Source organism: Lissotriton helveticus, chromosome 12 (genome assembly GCF_964261635.1).
Source record: "Lissotriton helveticus chromosome 12, aLisHel1.1, whole genome shotgun sequence".
NCBI lineage: Eukaryota > Metazoa > Chordata > Amphibia > Caudata > Salamandridae > Lissotriton > Lissotriton helveticus.
In genome coordinates this window covers 148,410,023-148,429,340 of record NC_136073.1, presented here as the reverse complement: position 1 = coordinate 148,429,340, position 19,318 = coordinate 148,410,023, and the positions used below count along the sequence as shown (strand labels likewise).

Here is a 19,318-nt window from a genome sequence, read left to right as displayed (position 1 = left end):
GCAGGTGTGGTCTTGTCTTGATGGTGTATATGGGGTCATGTGGTCACTTGTGGGGTAATACATATATGGTATCTTTTGCTTACTTGACAGGTAGAACATGTCTTTCCTGTCTGCAGAGGACACAGAAATTCCAAGTTTTGGGTGATACTTTTTCCTTTATATAGTATTTTGATGCAACGTGTGCTTCCTTATACTTGTACACCCTTGAGTTCATTTTGCAGTAGCGCATCTTTTCCAAGGTCCTGATGAAAGCTGGAGTACTACTCTATCTAGCTGAAACTAGTCGACCACTCTACGCAGCGCCATAATGTAGCTCTATTCATTCGCTACTAGGCGTGTTTTTAATCATGACACCTACACTTTTGTTGACAAGTTTTTTCCTTAGTCTAGGTAGTCATTTTTATGCATCACTTTTTTCATAGCACTGCATTCTTCTTTTTCACATTTCATTTGGGGCACTACTGTGGCAGACTACGTTGATTTCCTCTCCCGCACTGTCACATAGGCGGGTAATGGAATAACTGCCCTTCCCAGATGATGATATACCGCCAAGAGGGTGGTCTGATGGGACTTTTTCAGCCCAGTGTAATCCAACATATCTATTCACACGGGTGCCCTTGTGATTCCTGCTCACCATTTATAACAGCACACCATTACTTGACCTGGTCTCCTTTTCGTGTTTTGTATCTATTATTGGGGCATAAGTTGACAGGTCATTAAATTATATCCCCTTTTGACCCTCCACACATTTGTTTTTTAGTATTTAGAGCAACTTCTTGTTGCGGGTCTTTTTCCAGATGTGAACGTTCTCTGTGTTTGCATCATAAGCTCACCTAATTTAATTGTGTGTGACTCCTCCTGCCCTTATGCCGCCACTTCTTGTCTTTAGTCTGACCCTTGATTCGCTGGAATCCTCTAGTCTAGGCTCTCGGATTATTTTCCTAAGCCTTGGTTTTTGAACCTACCAGTTATTGTACCTGAACAGCCTCTTTGGCTAGATTTTTTTCCCTTTTTTTCCCCCTTTTTTGTCTTGCCCCGTAATATATGCAATACCAAGCACCTTTGCCATTCCCAGCTGCTTGCTTTACATTACCACATATGTTGTGTGCAGCACACGAAATTGTCATTGCACATCTGGACAACAGTGAGCTTTCTTCTAATTTCCAATCTGTGGGGATATATATAAGTATATTCTCTTGAGGTTTAAAGATAAATGGCCCATTAAGCTCATGCTGGTCAGTGTCTATTTCCTCTGGATCTGGATGCTTTGCCTTATGTGAAATTCCGGCTGTTATGGAACAGCTTCACTCATGCGCAATAGTACAGTGCTCCATGAACGTTACTTGAGCACTTCGGCGCATGCGCGTTATGATCACTGCCGGGCGCGCTAGATCTGGCTCCCTTCTTTACAAACACGGGTGAGCTCTCTCTTTGATTCTAGCCACACCTAGAAATTGGTCTTAAACATCGGCCGCAATTGGCTGACCGTACAGGAAGCCTCATTATTTAAAGCAAACAAACAGCTCCTTCGGTGCCTTCACTTCCGCTCGATTTCGAGCAGAGGCACCGACGGACAGGTTAGTTCGGAGTGGGTTGAATGAACAGCTAAGTGGTTAAGGTCAAGTTCCTAACACCTAGTATGCACGGAGGCTATGCTGGGAGTGAACAGGCTTGATTACTTTATTGAACAACATCTGCAATTTATGCATGAATGCAAGTGACTGTTTTTTCGGGTCGTTTACGTTTGCATTAGCATCTGTACCCAGCTCTTGCCCTTAAGGTTTGGGCTTTCTTCGGTTTGGCAGCATTCCCTTGCAGCTACTCTATAGTGCTATTTATAATATTTGGTCACCATTGGTGTTATTCATTACCTTATGTTTTGAGGGAGAGTTTTTCAGTTTTTTTCTTCACAAACTATTGGTGCGGGCTCAGTGACAGGTTAGGCAATGTTTGGGCAGTAAGGAGTCTATCACACGTCTTTTGGGTTTGTGTATATAGCTAGTGGGCTGGACACTTTTAGACTGTAGCTAATAGTGTTTTCCCCCCTTCTTTTACACATTAGAGCGGGGCCTCAATTTCCCGAGCGGTTGCCGGGCAAGGTGAGGTTTTCACCCACACAAAGCTGGGTAAGTATCACTGTGAGGAAATGCCTCTTCGTGATAAAGCTAATATGCTTATTTAAAATGCAGGACGCAAATTGTTCATGCAGGTGTGGTCTTGTCTTGATGGTGTATATGGGGTCATGTGGTCACTTGTGGGGTAATACATATATGGTATCTTTTGCTTACTTGACAGGTAGAACATGTCTTTCCTGTCTGCAGAGGACACAGAAGTTCCAAGTTTTGGGTGATACTTTTTCCTTTATATAGTATTTTGATGCAACGTGTGCTTCCTTATACTTGTATACCCTTGAGTTCATTTTGCAGTAGCGCATCTTTTCCAAGGTCCTGATGAAAGCTGGAGTACTACTCTATCTAGCTGAAACTAGTCGACCACTCTACACAGCGCCATAATGTAGCTCTATTCATTCGCTACTAGGCGTGTTTTTAATCATGACACCTACACTTTTGTTGACAAGTTTTTTCCTTAGTCTAGGTAGTCATTTTTATGCATCACTTTTTTCATAGCACTGCATTCTTCTTTTTCACATTTCATTTGGGGCACTACTGAGGCAGACTACGTTGATTTCCTCTCCCGCACTGTCACATAGGCGGGTAATGGAATAACTGCCCTTCCCAGATGATGATATACCGCCAAGAGGGTGGTCTGATGGGACTTTTTCAGCCCAGTGTAATCCAACATATCTATTCACACGGGTGCTCTTGTGATTCCTGCTCACCATTTATAACAGCACACCATTACTTGACCTGGTCTCCTTTTCGTGTTTTGTAATCAGTAAACATAACAAACATTCACACCATAAAACATGATCTCACCTAAATTAATAACACAACTGTTTGCTAATGACATGGGAATGTAAAGTGCTATCATGTGTTTGAATCTCTACTAGGGCCGACGAAGCTCGGCATCCTTCTGAGTTCGATTAACTCAAATGCATTAAATTGGACTGTGGCAAAGATCTTATTTCCAGCTTTACAACGCTGTAGAAGCAAGCACAATGGGGGAGGGTGCATAACACGAGAACCTCAGACCACATAAGGGCTTGTGCAGATATGTAGGACCCTCACCGCTCCTAGAGCAGCGAAGGGCGGTGAGGCAGATGGACATATACATGGTGCCCGCGGTGGCAGCACACACAGCCTGGTGACACCATGGTTGTGTGCTGATAATGCTCGCTGCAGCCACACTCCGTGCCTGAAATTCCTGCTGTGTTTCCTCGGCTCGCGCCACTCCTTTAGCACACAGACCAGTATTTTTAAACCAATCAGGGGTGAAAGATTTTGGGTAAATGCTACCTTTTATTAGCAGCCTAAATAAAGAATGTCAAGTGCTACTGTATTTCTTCTATGACTATTCTGCAACAGGCGGTCTTAGGTTACTGGAACGGAAGGGAAGGAGGGCAGCAAGTGAGAGACACGAGGGAGGTGGAAAAGGATTCAAAGAACGAGTTATCCAAGTGAAAGACAAGGGCACTGGGGTGGCGGGATATGGAGGAAGAGAAAGATGGGTTTGAAGTGACGGGAAGATGGTTGGAGTATTTAGAAGGGAGCAAAAGAAGTATGAGGGACAGAGCGAAACAAGGAGAAACACGAGAGACGGCCTGCGGCCGTCAAAGTGAAAGTACGGCCGGCGGAGGGCATTGCTGTGGGGAGGGGGGAGGAGAAATGCGACACGGCGGGCAGGGGAGGGGGCGGAGCGGGGAGAGCGGCATGAGGGTGTGAAGCAGCAGGGGCCTTTGAAGTGAAGCTAAGCTTCACTTCAAAGGTGTGGGAGGAGTGCTGCTGGTGATTGACTGGCGATTTGATGATGTGCACACGCATTTTAGGTCAATGCGCTTGCGCATTGACCTAAAAGCGCATGGGCACAGCATCAAATCGCCAGTCAATCGCCAGTCTAGGTAAAGCTTATTTAAGCCCCTATAGTCTCGCTCTGCTCAATGCGCATGCGCATTGACAGGTCGCGAGACCTAAAAAAATATATATATATATGGGTGTCTCGAGCTCTAATCTGTGAAGAGCCCCCTTATGCTTGGTTGAGGCCAGGTCCTGTGCCCAAATCCACGCCAAGCACGGACAAAGGATGTGCGTGGTGTGGGGTTGTTTAACGTTAAAAAAAAAAATAGAAATCTACTAAAAAAAACAAAGGTTAAAGAGATGTTAAAGTTAGGTGAACATCTCAGTTAAAATATACTTTTTAAACGAACAAAACCACCGAAAGTTACCAGTTATATTTATATCAAGTAACCCTAACTTTTGCCCTAAAATAACTATAACTCACGCCCTTGCCATGCATTGCAGATTACCCATCATATTACACCACTCATGACATGTTCTGTGACCTTATTAATAATATCTCTGCACCATTTGCATTTACATCATTGATGACAAAACTGTGCATGGCGGGGACGTGAGTTATAGCTACTTGACATACTTATAACTGGTATATTTCAGTGGTTTTGTTAAAACCTATGTTTTATCTGAGTAGTTAAAACAGCATGTTAGGTATAGTTAGGGCCAGGTTTCCATACAGAATAGATTTTTGGGTGTACTTATAACTTTTGCACAGTTTCACGAACCTTTACAATACTTTCCAAAAAAAGGTCTCGTCAACCTCAGCTCTTTCCTGGACAGTTTTGGGGTGATTCACCAAGAATAAGGATGAGTCCCAAAATGCATTTTCTCCGTGCAATCTTCAATAGGAAAATTAGACACAGCTACTGCCAAAACAGCTGAAAAGATTTCCTCCCAATTTGGCAGAAAGCTAGATATGATTCAGACAGCGTGCTGTTTGTGATTTGCTGTAAATACAGCCAGTAGTTTATACAGTAGTTTATGAGAAATTAAGGTTACAAATGTATGTTTATAGCATGCCACTGAGAAAGCACAGACCTGACTGATCTAAAGGTCAGATCTGATTGGCTGCCACCACATCAACACAGAATGTAGCAACAGACATTTTAGAACTTGGCGACTCCTTCTCCATAAAATAATTTGGCCTGAAGGATAGGATACCCGAGGCCCTTTAAAGTCTCCTCGGATTAAGGGCCCCACAACCCCTACCAAAGAACCTTTGGATCCAGGGGCTGGGGTCCCAGCTGTTGCTCAGGGAGGTGGGCTGCATGCCCCCCCACCCCCATTCCATTAAAACAATATCGCTGTGAGATATGGGGTCCCAGAGATCTTAAAAAGGCTTGGGAGAGGGGTTGCATGCCCCGCTTCCATAAAAAATGTGAATGGCCGGAGGCTATGGGGGTCACTTGGGCCATGAAATGGCAAGGGAGAGAGGCATCATGCCACCTCTGCAAATACAAAGTAAGTAAAGCAGGAATGTTAAATAAGCAGAGTAGCCATTTTTTCACATTCACTGTTCCAGCCGTAGGGTTCTAAAAGGCATTACAAGGGCTTTAAAAGGGAGGACCACTAATTTTTTTTCTAAATGATGTGGGGGAGTGCAGGACCCCTATAGCTGCCCCTTGTGCCCGGAAAATATTTCAAATAGACATGCAATTTTATTTTTACAAAATCCATTTTTGAAAATAATTTGTGAGGATCACTATAATTAAGCATTGCGATGTGTGACTTCCCAAAATATAGATTTAATTGTAACTATTAGTGACTTTTTGACAAAGCCAACAGGTCTGCTTCTAATGTTGACGTGTTGATCCCTTGATAACGCCAATATGCCCTCTTCTTATACTTCAGTGTTATGACTCTTTGACAGTCAGTAGGTCTTTCTTTTTAAAAATGACACCCGTTATATAGTTACACGATATAGTCAGCGGTTCGTAGAATGAGGGGGTTTGTTCGCAGGATCTACTAGGTGCCCAACGCCTGCTAAGCAAGCCAAAGGTCATGCCGGGCAAGGGGTTTGGTGTCTGTGGGGAGTTGGGTTCAGGGCCTGGATGCAGGCCAGGCACTGCACCCAACCCCATGCTGCATCCTTGGGACAAACAGATGAAAAAGTAACACTCACCAGGGAATACAGTGCAAACAGGTGTGCCAAAGACACCGATTAAGGGAAGTTTTCAATAAATAAAAGCAATTCAGTTAGGCTTTGGATATATGGCGAATTGTTCTGCACTTGTGACACAATTTTCATTGTCTTCTTAGACTTTAACCTCCATAAATGTCCTTCTCTTCTCTCAGTCAGAGATTCCATATTTCTTTTTGTTTTCTTTTTAAACACATATATGTAATCTCAGAGGTACATACACTGCCCCCAGTGCTTACTAAAAAGAATACTTATACAAATATATATATCACTGAAAAAATACCCAAAAGTTAATGGGACGTTATAGTTAAACATATTAGTTCAAACATACCATTTGAAACTAAAAGAAACCACTGAAATTGACCTTAGGGAAGAGGCTGCTGTGCATCTGGCAGCTCTTTTACAACACTTTTTAAAAATTTTAGGTGGAGCCCTGCCACTTATTCAAGCATCAGGAAAACCACACTTGACAAAAGAAGTACATGCAGGACATTATGGGGAGCTACCGGGAGGAAGCTGCAAATATTTTTTTGGCTTGCTGCTTCAATAATGAAGCAGCTCTTTTTGTTCAATCTTTACTTACCCCCAGCCTACATTTTGTTTCAAAAAGTGCAGTGTGAAAAGCCTATTTCTGCAATTCCTGTGTGTTCATTTTTGTGACTTTCTTTTAAGTGGGTGGGAGGCCCATGGCCCCAGCCCACATCCATTCCGGTGTGGCAGAAGTCCGCTCCAATGGATTGCTCCTGCCCGCGGGAGAAGCTTTAATTTATGCTATGGCAGGTTGGGAGCAATCCTGTGATTCCCAGCCTGCAAAAACCCTGGCAGGGAGTTGAAGTTCTGCCTGTCCATGCCCTTGCAAGAACGTAACAGGAGTGTTCTGTGGGATGAGGTCCCTGGGACACTGTTGCCATCGGGCTTTGGGGGACGGGGGGATGGGACCAGTGTGTTAAGTTTCCTCTCACTGTGATTTGTTTTAATCTTGGCTCATAAGAGTAACATTGCTAATCATCTTTGAACCATTTCTAACCATCAGAAAATTGCAAAAACGATTTTAAAAAACCCGGGTGTTCTCCCACTACTACTTTCATTCATCGGTGAGTTGCTAGCATCATTATTCACCCACCCTTTGTGTAAATGTGTGCTTCAGAATTATCTGCTTTTGTATGGCAATTATTGATAATCCTGCCAGTGGCTACTGAAGGTTCCTAAGTTCATTTTTTATCTTTTTTTCATTACTGTTTTATGTTTCATTTTATGTTTGTTAAACAGCTGTAAGGGTACATAAGATTTATCAGTTAGATTAATATACATTAAATACTTATCTTTAAACTAAATCTAGTACTAACCATGTCCCATAATTATTTCCAATGTAAATACATATTTATCCTTAACCTAATTATATTACTCACCCTTTTAAATAATCTAAATTGAAATAAATATTTATCTCTCACCTATCCCCACAGTAACCAATTCCCACCCCATGATCAATAACTTTTCACTTAATTTATTAATTATTCTTAAAATAACTTTAATGCCCTCTGTTAATTATCTCAAAATATATATTTGTTGATGAATGAAAATACACTAATTTACCCTAACCATGAATTTTTGTGAAAATAAATTACATTAAATATTTAACCGTAGTGATTTTAATAATTTATATTAAACTACATATTTTTGCTTTGTTACACTATAGTACCCTGAAATAAAATGAAATGCTATTTACTTACCTGGAATAATAAAGTGACCTTCTCGGTAATCTCTATACTGGTCACATCGATGCAGTGGCCAGTTGATGTAGTGGCCGTGTACCAGGCAGTCACCTGTGGGAGTTTCACTCTTGGACTCACTAAATAGGGATTTTGTCAAGAAGTGCTCCATCACTTCTCAGGATGAAGTAATTTATTGCATCCACCTCAAGCCAACTCCATGCACAGCCTGCAGGTTGCAATCTTCCTTTCAGCTGCCTCATCAGGAACCCCCTACACACAGGATTCTACCTGATGAGACCTCGCAGAAAAAGGGACAGCAGGCTAAGAACAGGTTATAAAACTGTGACGCGGGGGACCCGGATGCGGGGCCCCCTGGCCTACCTATTGATGTGTCTCCTCTCTTTGTGCAGCACACGGAGTCCTGGAAAACCCCCGACGTCATCAGGTGCCGGCCCGGGTTGGAAACACTGCATCCCTGCACCTTTAAGTGGGCGGAGCCGGACTTGGGACACACCCCCGTCACAGAGGTAAAACCCGTCCCTGAATCCACACAGGTGTGCGAGACACCCGGAGGAGGCGTAGGAGACTGGTGGCGAGAGTGGAGCGAGAGCGAAGCAGAGTGGGACTGGAGCGAGCAGGAAGATCGGAGGACGGAGGAGGAGTACAAGCAGGAAGATCGGAGGACGGAGGAGGAGTACAAGCAGGAAGATCGGAGGACTGAGGAGGAGTACAAGCAGGAAGATCGGAGGTCGGAGGAAGAGTACCATCAGGAGGAGCGGAGGTCGGAGGAACCGAGGGCAGAGGCGCCGAGGTCGGAGAAGCTGGGAGACCGTGACAGCAGCTACTACATCAAGCCAGGAGGCCAACGGGATAACGCATCGCCCAGCCACACTTCCCGCGAAGTGTGGCTTGACCAGGTACGGTCCAGATTCAGCGGGTGGGCGGGCATTAGAAGGAGCAAGCCACCCTGAGATCACGCACTACCCTCCCTAAGCACTGAAACCCCCCCCCCTCACTGACCCCCTCCGACACTCTCTCAGGGTATGGGAGTGCACGTGTGAAATCCTCACCCCTTTTTCCCTGCACCGAGTCCTATCTTAAGGACAGACTGACTCAGACTTGTTATTTTTCCTTTGCCGGTATCGAGAGGCTATCGAGACGGCGGAGAGACGGCCTACAACTCCCAGGAGGCAGTGGGAACGGCGGCCGGGAGCAGGAAAAACCACGACGGAGGAAACGGAAACACCGCTCCCTTTTTACAGAGTGCCTGTCCAAAAACGAAGACTGTATAAGACAATAAAAGCTTCCTTACCCAGAGTTCCTGTGTCGGTTAACCTTTTTGACAAACCCCTCGAAACTCCACAAGTGGTGGAGAATGCAGGCACTTTAGAGGACACCATCCGGGACACAACGATGGATGAGATGATTCAGGCACTCGTGAAAGGCCAAGAGCAGCTGGCTTGGGCGGTGGAACAACAACTCGCCGCCGCCCAATTGGACCGGGACACCTTTCGCAACACGGTAGTGTCGCAGCTGGAGGGTATGCGGGTTACAGGCGACCCAGCCGGCGTTCATGCACGAGAGACTCGGCCCCCCCAACCCCACCGGGCATTTCGCTGCAGAAATATGTCACCGGCGAGGATCCTGATGCGTTCTTAACAAACTTTGAGAGGGTGGCATTGGCGTGTGGATGGCCCATGGAGAAATGGCCGTTTTTTTTGGCTCCCCTGTTGTGCGGGGAGGCACAAGCGGCCTATCAGGTTGCCGACGGCAACGGCCAGACGCCTTATGGACTAATCAAAACCATCATACTAGACCATCTGGGCTTGGATGCGGAGGCGTATCGGGTACGCTTCCGTAAAGAAAGGGGGCAAGCCGGTGACAACCCTAAAACCTTGTTCTTCCGCCTGAAGACAGCCGCAGACAAGTGGCTTACCCCGACAACAAGCACCAAAGAGCAGATCATGGACAGGATTTACCTGGAGCAATACCTCGAAGCCCTCCCCTACGGGACACAACGATGGCTCCGCCAACACTCCAACCTTTCCACCACCCAGGCAATGGAAATGGCGGCCACGCATGCCCGTGCGCAGCCAAAGCTACATACCACTGAACCGGAAAGACCGATCAAACCTCCTCCTAGGCCAGAAAGACGGATGAGAGCACCCCCTGGGCTCCCCGTCCCACCTCCCAGAGCGCTGGCAGCAGAACAACCCCCATTCCGGGGTCCGCAGTGTTTTGACTGTGGGATGTGGGGGCACATAGCTCGTCTCTGCCCCCAGAAACGGGCCCCGGAGGAACCCATGGACATCAACTACTTGCCCAAGGCAGTCATGTATTCGGCGGAGCTAGGCGGAGCATAACACGTGAGTGTTACTGTCAATGGGATGGTGGTCAGGGCTCTCCTAGATTCGGGGTGCAAGCAGTCCGTGATCCAGGGTTGCTTCGTGAAGCCCCTTCAGGTAATGCCGGACGCAGTAGTGTTTATAAAATGTGTGCACGGTGATGTGAAGGAATACCCGGTAGCTTATCTGCCCATTGAAGTAGAGGGCAAAGACTCGATGGTGGTGAAAGTGGGGGTTCTGAACTCCCTTCCTGAACAGCTAATCTTGGGTACAGACAATCCCCATTTTCTTGACCTCTTCAAAGACCGTATGCAATGGGAGGGCAGAGACAATGCAGCAGTTACTACGCTACTATCTACGGGTCCCTGGGAGGGTGATAGGAGTTTCCGCTTTCCACAGGCCAACGATACATCTCTGTTCAACGCCTGGGAACAAGCCCACAGCGATCCAAACACCACGCCTAACAGATATCCGCGCTTTTTGATTAAAGACGACCTACTATACCGACAAGCCAACCTGGAGGAACCCATGCAGTTGCTGGTGCCAACCTGTTTTCGAGAACAGATTATGTTCTATGCCCATACTCATTTACTAGCAGGGCATATCGGGAGTGAAAAAACTACTCAAAATGTGCTCCGGAACTTTTATTGGCCAGGAATATACCACGATATCAAAGTGCACTGTCAGTCTTGTGACCTTTGTCAGAGGAAAAACACCCAGAGGCCTCCAGCGGTACCACTGCAACCTCTGCCGGTAATCGGAACCCCTTTCGAGAGAGTGGGCATGGACCTGATCGGTCCGTTGCCACCGACAAAAAGGGGGTACAAATACGCTCTAGTCATCGTAGACTACGCCACCCGTTTCCCGGAGGCATTTCCCCTGAAGACACCAACCTCTCGAAACATAGAAGATAAATTCATGGAGTTGTTCTCACGCGTGGGATTTCCCAAGGAAATCCTAACGGACCAAGGGACCCCGTTCATGTCTAAGGTCATGAAGGAAGTATGCCAGCTGCTAGGACTTCACCAGATCAAAACCTCGGTGTATCATCCCCAGACGGATGGTCTGGTAGAGCGATATAACGGAACACTAAAAGCCATACTAAAGAAAATGCTGTCCGTGAACAACACTGATTGGGACTCACTACTGCCTCTGGCCCTCTATGTCATACGCGGTCAGAGACAAAGCAGTCTAGGGTGCTCGTCGTTTGAGATGCTGTATGGAAGACAGCCCAGGAGTCTCCTAGACATGACTAAAGAAGTCTGGGAGACAGAACAGACGGGAGAAACCCGAAACCTGTTGGAATACAGCACGAACCTGAAGAACAAACTGGGAAAAATCAGAGAACTCGCTTTTACCAACCTCGAAGAAAGCCAAAGACAACAACAGGTTCATTATAATAAAGGAAAGAGATGGAGAACGCTCCTTGTGGGAGACTGGGCCCTAGTACTGCTGCCCTCAACTGCCAAGAAATTCCAGAACGAATGGCAGGGCCCCTACGAAGTCACCGAGACCATCGGGAAGACCACCTATCGCTTGCGTCTCCCTGGGAGGAAAACCCAAATATTTCACATAAACCTTTTAAAGAAATGGCTGGGACCGACACCAGTGGCGGCCCACCTGGTAACCCCAACTGAGACATCCACGAAGACCACTCTTGGGGAACTGGTGATTAACGACGAGCTGTATCTGAACGAGCAGGAGGGATTACAAAACACCCTACGGCCGTTTGCCCCTATCTTTTCCGACCGTCCCGGCATGACCACCCTAGCAGAACACCGGATCGAGACTCCCGTCGGAACCACGGTCAAACAACGTCCATACCGGATACCCGCTGCCAAGAGAGAAGCCATAGGGAGAGAAGTAGACGAGATGCTGAAGATGGGCGTAATCAGACCGTCCAGGAGTGAGTGGTCCTCGCCCATAGTAATGGTGCCAAAACCGGACGGCAGTAGCCGATTCTGTATGGACTTCCGGGCCTTAAACGCGGTATCCTCGTTCGACTCGTATCCGATTCCTCGGATCGATGAACTCATCGAAAAACTGGGGGAGGCCAAATACATAAGCACTCTAGACCTGACCAAAGGGTACTGGCAGGTACCCTTACGAGAAGAAGACCGAAAGAAGACAGCCTTCGCCACGCCGGATGGACTGTACGAGTTCAATGTCCTGCCCTTTGGCCTTCATGGTGCCCCGGCCACCTTCCAGAGACTGATGAATCGGGTCTTAAGGGGGCACCACCGATACAGCTCAGCCTACCTTGACGACATCATCATTTTTAGTCCGTCTTGGGAAGAACACCTGCAACACCTACGGATCGTGCTTCAACAACTAAAAGACGCTGGACTCCACGTAAACGCGAAGAAATCCAGGATCGGATTTCAGAAGGTCAAATACCTGGGTTATCTCCTGGGTCACGGGGCCATAGAGCCTCAAATTGAAAAAGTGAGGGCTATTGCTGACACCCCATTTCCCAAAAGCACCAAAGATATGCGGGCCTTCTTGGGTCTAGTGGGCTACTACCGGAGGTTCATTCCAGCGTTTTCAGATGTGGCTGCCCCGCTGACGGACACGTTAAAGAAACAGCATAAAAGGGTCGATTACCACAGTCCCACTCCTGCCATGTGGAACTCCTTCCAAACACTCAAGAAAGCCATCACGACGAGCCCGGTGTTGACATCCCTGGATTTTACCAAGCCCTTCATCCTGCATACGGATGCCTCAGACTTCGGCATCGGGGCCGTGTTGTTTCAAGACACGGGGGTGGGTGGTGAAAAGCCCATCCTCTACATCAGCAGGAAGCTATTTCCAAGAGAGGTTAGATATCCGACCATCGAGAAAGAGTGCCTTGCCATACGTTGGGCGATTGACAAACTGAGGTATTACCTGGAGGGGCGTCCGTTCGTGTTATACACTGACCACGCCCCCCTTTTATGGATGAGTAGAAACATCTCCAACAATCCGAGGGTCATGAGGTGGTTCCTGGCCCTGCAGCCCTTTCGTTTCCAGGTCCGCCACAGGAAGGGGTCTGACAATGTCAATGCGGACTTCCTGTCCAGGTTTCCTCTCCCCGATCGGGAGAATCCTAGGGGGGAGGTGTGTGACGCGGGGGACCCGGATGCGGGGCCCCCTGGCCTACCTATTGATGTGTCTCCTCTCTTTGTGCAGCACACGGAGTCCTGGAAAACCCCCGACGTCATCAGGTGCCGGCCCGGGTTGGAAACACTGCATCCCTGCACCTTTAAGTGGGCGGAGCCGGACTTGGGACACACCCCCGTCACAGAGGTAAAACCCGTCCCTGAATCCACACAGGTGTGCGAGACACCCGGAGGAGGCGTAGGAGACTGGTGGCGAGAGTGGAGCGAGAGCGAAGCAGAGTGGGACTGGAGCGAGCAGGAAGATCAGAGGACGGAGGAGGAGTACAAGCAGGAAGATCGGAGGACGGAGGAGGAGTACAAGCAGGAAGATCAGAGGACTGAGGAGGAGTACAAGCAGGAAGATCGGAGGTCGGAGGAAGAGTACCATCAGGAGGAGCGGAGGTCGGAGGAACCGAGGGCAGAGGCGCCGAGGTCGGAGAAGCTGGGAGACCGTGACGGCAGCTACTACATCAAGCCAGGAGGCCAACGGGATAACGCATCGCCCAGCCACACTTCCCGCGAAGTGTGGCTTGACCAGGTACGGTCCAGATTCAGCGGGTGGGCGGGCATTAGAAGGAGCAAGCCACCCTGAGATCACGCACTACCCTCCCTAAGCACTGAACCCCCCCCCCCCCCTCACTGACCCCCCCCGACACTCGCTCAGGGTATGGGAGTGCACGTGTGAAATCCTCACCCCTTTTTCCCTGCACCGAGTCCTATCTTAAGGACAGACTGACTCAGACTTGTTATTTTTCCTTTGCCGGAGGCAGTGGGAACGGCGGCCGGGAGCAGGAAAAACCACGACAGAGGAAACGGAAACACCGCTCCCTTTTTACAGAGTGCCTGTCCAAAAACGAAGACTGTATAAGACAATAAAAGCTTCCTTACCCAGAGTTCCTGTGTCAGTTAACCTTTTTGACAAACCCCTCGAAACCCCATAAAAACATTTAGGTAGATGGATAACAAAAAAAGGGGAGGGAGTACAAGAATTGTCCCTCGCCAAGGATGTAAAATATCTTGTGACGTTCCAGAACCCTGCTAAACTTTGTATTCGTTACAGACTCACCTGATTGGCCACTTTGAGCAGCCCTCCTCTCTGGTTCAAAGGTCAGCAGGATGGGTCTGCAGACGTTATTACTGTTACACAGCATCTTCAGAACATGAGTGAAGAAGTCCTCGGTTAACTCCTCATCCTACAAAACACGTCAAGCACAATCACTGGGAGTACAGGGAGAAAGAGGAGAAAGCACAATGATGGGAGCAGCAGGAGACGACATAAGTTATAGACGCATGGGTGCATAGGAAAGATAGGAAAGAAGAAAGAGACTGTATGGGCCCAGACTGGAGGGGTGGGGGACTAGGGGAAATAGAGGTGGGTTTGGAAGGACAGGTATAACCTAAACACATTGTATGGGACAGGATTGAGAGATTGGATGCGATGAGACTGCAGAAAGAGAAATGGGTAAACTTCAAAGAGAGAAAATGAGCTGGAAGATAGGGGAAGACACTGGAGGAACATACACCAGCTAAACCAAGAGGAATGGATCGTAGGATATAGAGGGACGAATGGAGGAACTGGAGCGCATAAAATAGAAGTTGAAGGGAGAAACAAGAGGTAGCCCCTGAAGATCGACAATGGTTGGAGGGACTAGATAGGAGGGATGAATGGATAAGATAGAAGAATGGAAGCAGAGAGACCTAGGGGAGAAATTAGATTGAGGAAATAAGTTTGTGACTTAAGAGAAAAGAAATAATGTAGACAAAGGAGGAGATGACCCCATTGCAGAGCATTCTGGGAATGTTCAACATGGTAATTTCAATTAAGGTTTAGAAAGGACTTCTTTCTCCAATTTGCCAGACTCCTTCCAGCCTAAACTGGGTTCTTTCCTCCAACACTTCAAAGGGAATCCTTGGAGTGAGCATACCCAGAAGCCTGTCTGCTCTCGCTTTGTGAGGACAACATGCCTGACATATCATAGAGTGGCAGTGAACCACCTTATGGCAACTACTCCCCACTGGGGCGGCTTGTACAGATAAGAGAGGTGAGGCGGGCGGAGGGTGGTGGAATTCAACAGATGACGGGATAAGTAATATTAAATAAATAAAACCACTTACTTTGTGATCGCGGCATCACTGATGCTGCGAGCGCAAAGTAAGTGGTTTTATCTATTTATTTAATATTACTTATCCCGTCATCTGTCGTATTCCACCACCCTCCACCTCGCCCTGCCTCACCTATCTTAACTGCTTAACTGTGCGAGCCGCCATTGTGGGAGTGGGGAGGGGTCGTTGCCATAATGTGGTTCACTGTCTCTCTTTGATACGTCGGGCATGTTGTTCTCACAAAGAAAGAGGAGAGTGCTCTTAACTGTGCAAGCCGCTACTGCTCCCCATCCCCTTTTTCTCTGATCCCTATGCTCCAGAGAGGCTGGTAACTAGCCAGCAGAGTAATTAACTAGGCACAGAATGGTAGTTCAAAACCTCACTCACATTAAGGCTGACTCAGTGTAATCCTTCTAATTTCGAAATACAAAAGAGAAAGCATAGTGGTATAAACAGATATTAGATATGCATTAAATACAGATAGGTAGCTGAGGCAATAACAACAGATGTCTCATAGTACTCAACTAGTCGGGGTAAAAGTCTACAGAAAGAATACTTGCTCAGAGAATGGTGCTACCACAGTATACGCCACAATATTGTAAAACAATATACTAAAGCACTCTAACAATTTGTTTGAATAATACTGTCTGAGGACAAATAACCAGAAAAGTCAGTCCATAAATCCAGGGTCATGTGATCTATTTTCGTCATTGTCACCCACATTTCATTTTGCGATGGATAGGACAGGGCTTATCACGGCTCTCGACAACTGTGTCGCCCATGACTGAATGTGTCCACCACTTCATTTCGAGCCTGGAACTATTGATGACAAACAAATGAAGACGACTACGATTGTTATTATGAAGAACCTAACAGTCGAATAGGCGACAGGAGAGATCACCTAGAAGAAATTTGTATGCTGGCTCTTATATCGTCTTATTTCTTGTATGATTGTTAAAGGAATAGAAAATACAGTTTGTAGTCAAACGCTTTGAAAAGTCCCATTACGGATGAAACACATGTCGGCTGATGATCTTGTATTTGGTTGGAAGCATGTAAACACAAAGACAACAAGACCTTGGACTTATGGACTGACTTTTCTGGTAATTTGTCCTCAAACTGTGTTATTTAACAAATTGTTGGAGTGCTTCAGTTTATTGTTTTAGGATACTAGCTATGCATTCATGACCCAGCAGAATATGGGAAATGTCATGCCAATGGCTTTCTTCTACAAAGAACCAATTCTAGGTTACACTTTAAGAACCTTTTACCCACAATATAAATAAATCATAAACACTCTACATTCACTCTTTAACCAAAAATAAATGGGCCATTTCTTTTTGAATACCTAACTGAATTCTATGTCAGGAACAGGCCACAGTAAATTTGTTCTGGGTTCCATTTGCGATAGGACTCCCTGTGTGAGGGTACCAGGCTGAGTGACATACCAATCTTCTTCATACAGCTTGCACATGGTTATACAGGCGAGTTCACCTGTTTTCACACATAACTAGCGTAGAGCCTCTTAAACCAGCTGTGCAGCAGTGGATTTTCTTTTTTGTTTTAAGAAAGTGGGCTCTGGCAGTTCCAGCTCCAACCAGCTTAACAGAAGCTTACAGGGAGTAAGACTCCAATAGGGAGACTTACAGTAGAGATCTAAAAACTTGTGAACCAAAAAGCAAATAACTGTGTAGAGCCCAGTCTCCTACACTCCAATTTTCCCCAGGCACAAAGCCTCTTTGTAACCAATTAACAAGGCATGTTAATGTTGCCGTCGAGCTCTGGGACCTACTCGACACCTTCGCCCGAGACGTTGCCTTCCTGACCGAGACCTGGTGGAACGACTCCTCAGCACCGGACATCGCCATAGCCATCCCGGATGGCTACAAGATTTCCTGCAGAGACCGCACCAACGGAATCGGAGGAGGAATAGCCATATCCACAAGTCCTCCCTCATGGCCTCCACACACGCAGACGACACCATCAGCACCGCCGAGCACCTGCACTTCCGGATCCTCACCGACCCCAACACCACCCTCAGAGTACCCCTCGTTTACAGACCCCCCGAACACCGGTCACAGTTCAGCGACTCCATTGCAGACCTCGCCAGCACCCACGCACTCGCCTCCACGGACTACATCCTCCTCGGGGACCTCAACTTCCACCTCGAGAACAACAACGGCACCAACTCCGCCACCCTGACAGACAACCTCGGCCTCAGACAACTGGTCACCGCACCCACCCACAACGCCGGCCACACGCTTGACCCCATCTTCTCCACAAGCACCCACGTCTCCTTTGACCACACCACCGAACTCCACTGGACGGATCACCGCTGCATCCACTTCACCTACAAGAAACCCGCCACGCACCATCGTACCCAACAGCTACCCTGCCGATGCTGGAGCAAAGTCACCGAGGACCAGTGTGCCGACACCCTCGCCCAGAACCCACCCACCGACCCATACACCGCCGCCCACAACTTCAGGCAATGGATCGACGACTGCGCCAACACCCTCGCCCCGCTCAAGAAACCATCCAACAGCCGCACCTGCAAGAAATCCGCCTGGTTCACCGAAGAACTCCAGACATCCAAACAAACATGCCGGAATTGGAGAAGGAGTGGATCCTCGAACGAACATCGGACAGCTACGCAGCCCACAAGGACGCCACCCGCAGCCATCACCACCTTATCAGATCAGCCAAGAGATCGTTCTTCAAAGCCCGCTTGGACAACAACGCACACGATAGCAAAGAGCTCTTCAGCATCGTCAAGGAACTCTCCAACCCCAGCGCCATCACCAACGACATCCCGCCCTCACAAGAACTGTGCGACTCACTGGGCACCTTATTCCACCACAAGATCGCTGACATCCATGACAGCTTCAACACCGCAACCGCACCCACAACGCCAGACACCACCCACCTGGCGTTTCACCATCCGCACCAACCACCTGGACCAATGTCAACGACGACGAAATTCGCAAGACCATGAACGCCATCCACTCAGGATCACCATCAGACCCCTGCCTACACCACATTTTCAACAAAGCAGACGCAATCATCACACCCCAACTCCTAAAAGTAATCAACTGCTCCCTCGAGACAGCCACATTCCTGGAAAGCTGGAAGCACGCCAAGATCATCGACCTCCTCAAGAAGCCCAAAGCGGACCCCAAGGACCTCAAGAACTTCCCGCCCCTCTTCCTACTCCCGTTCCTGGCGAAGGTCATCGAGAAAGTCGTCAACACGCAACTGACCCGATACCTCGAAGACAACAACATCCTGGACCCCTCCCAGTCCGGGTTCCGAAGAAACCATAGTACCGAGACAGCCCTCATCGCCGCCACAGACGACATCAGGATGCAACTAGACAACGGTGAGACATCTGCCCTCATCCTCCTGGACCTGTCAGCCACCTTCGACACGGTCTGCCACCGCACAATAAAGACACGTCTCCAAGAGGCCGGAATACAAGAGAAAGCCCTAGACTGGACCACATCCTTCCTCTCCGGGAGAACACAGAGCATCCGCCTCCCCCGCTTCCGCTCCGAAGCCACCAACATCTGCGGCGTACCAAAGGGCTCATCCCTCAGCCCGACGCTGTTCAACGTCTACATGGCCCACGACAGCTCCGCTCTGCCAGCCACGCCCTCGCCGCGGTCCCCCGCATTCAACGAACGACCGCCGGCGGAAGATCCTTCTCCTTCCTCGCCGCCAAGATCTGGAACACCCTCCCTACCCACCTGCGGCAGGCCCATGACCTGCACACCTTCCGAAGACTCCTCAAGACCTGGCTCTTCAAACAGTAGCAGCCCCCCCGCGCCCCCCAGCGCCTTGAGACCCTTGCGGGTATATAGTGCGCTTAACAAATGGATTGATTGAATGTTCTGTGGCCTTACAACTTCTC

The 19,318-nt window shown here is 48.1% G+C and overlaps 1 protein-coding gene across 1 annotated transcript in view; it reads right to left on the bottom strand.

Moving 5' to 3' along the window:
- CTC1 (CST telomere replication complex component 1) overlaps nt 1–19,318 on the bottom strand; it is a 230,849-nt gene that overhangs the window by 22,735 nt on the left and 188,796 nt on the right. The window contains exon 23 of the mRNA XM_078671543.1: nt 14,372–14,498. Within this exon, the coding sequence (XP_078527669.1) occupies nt 14,372–14,498 (127 nt within the window). The remainder of the gene's footprint in view (nt 1–14,371; nt 14,499–19,318) is intronic.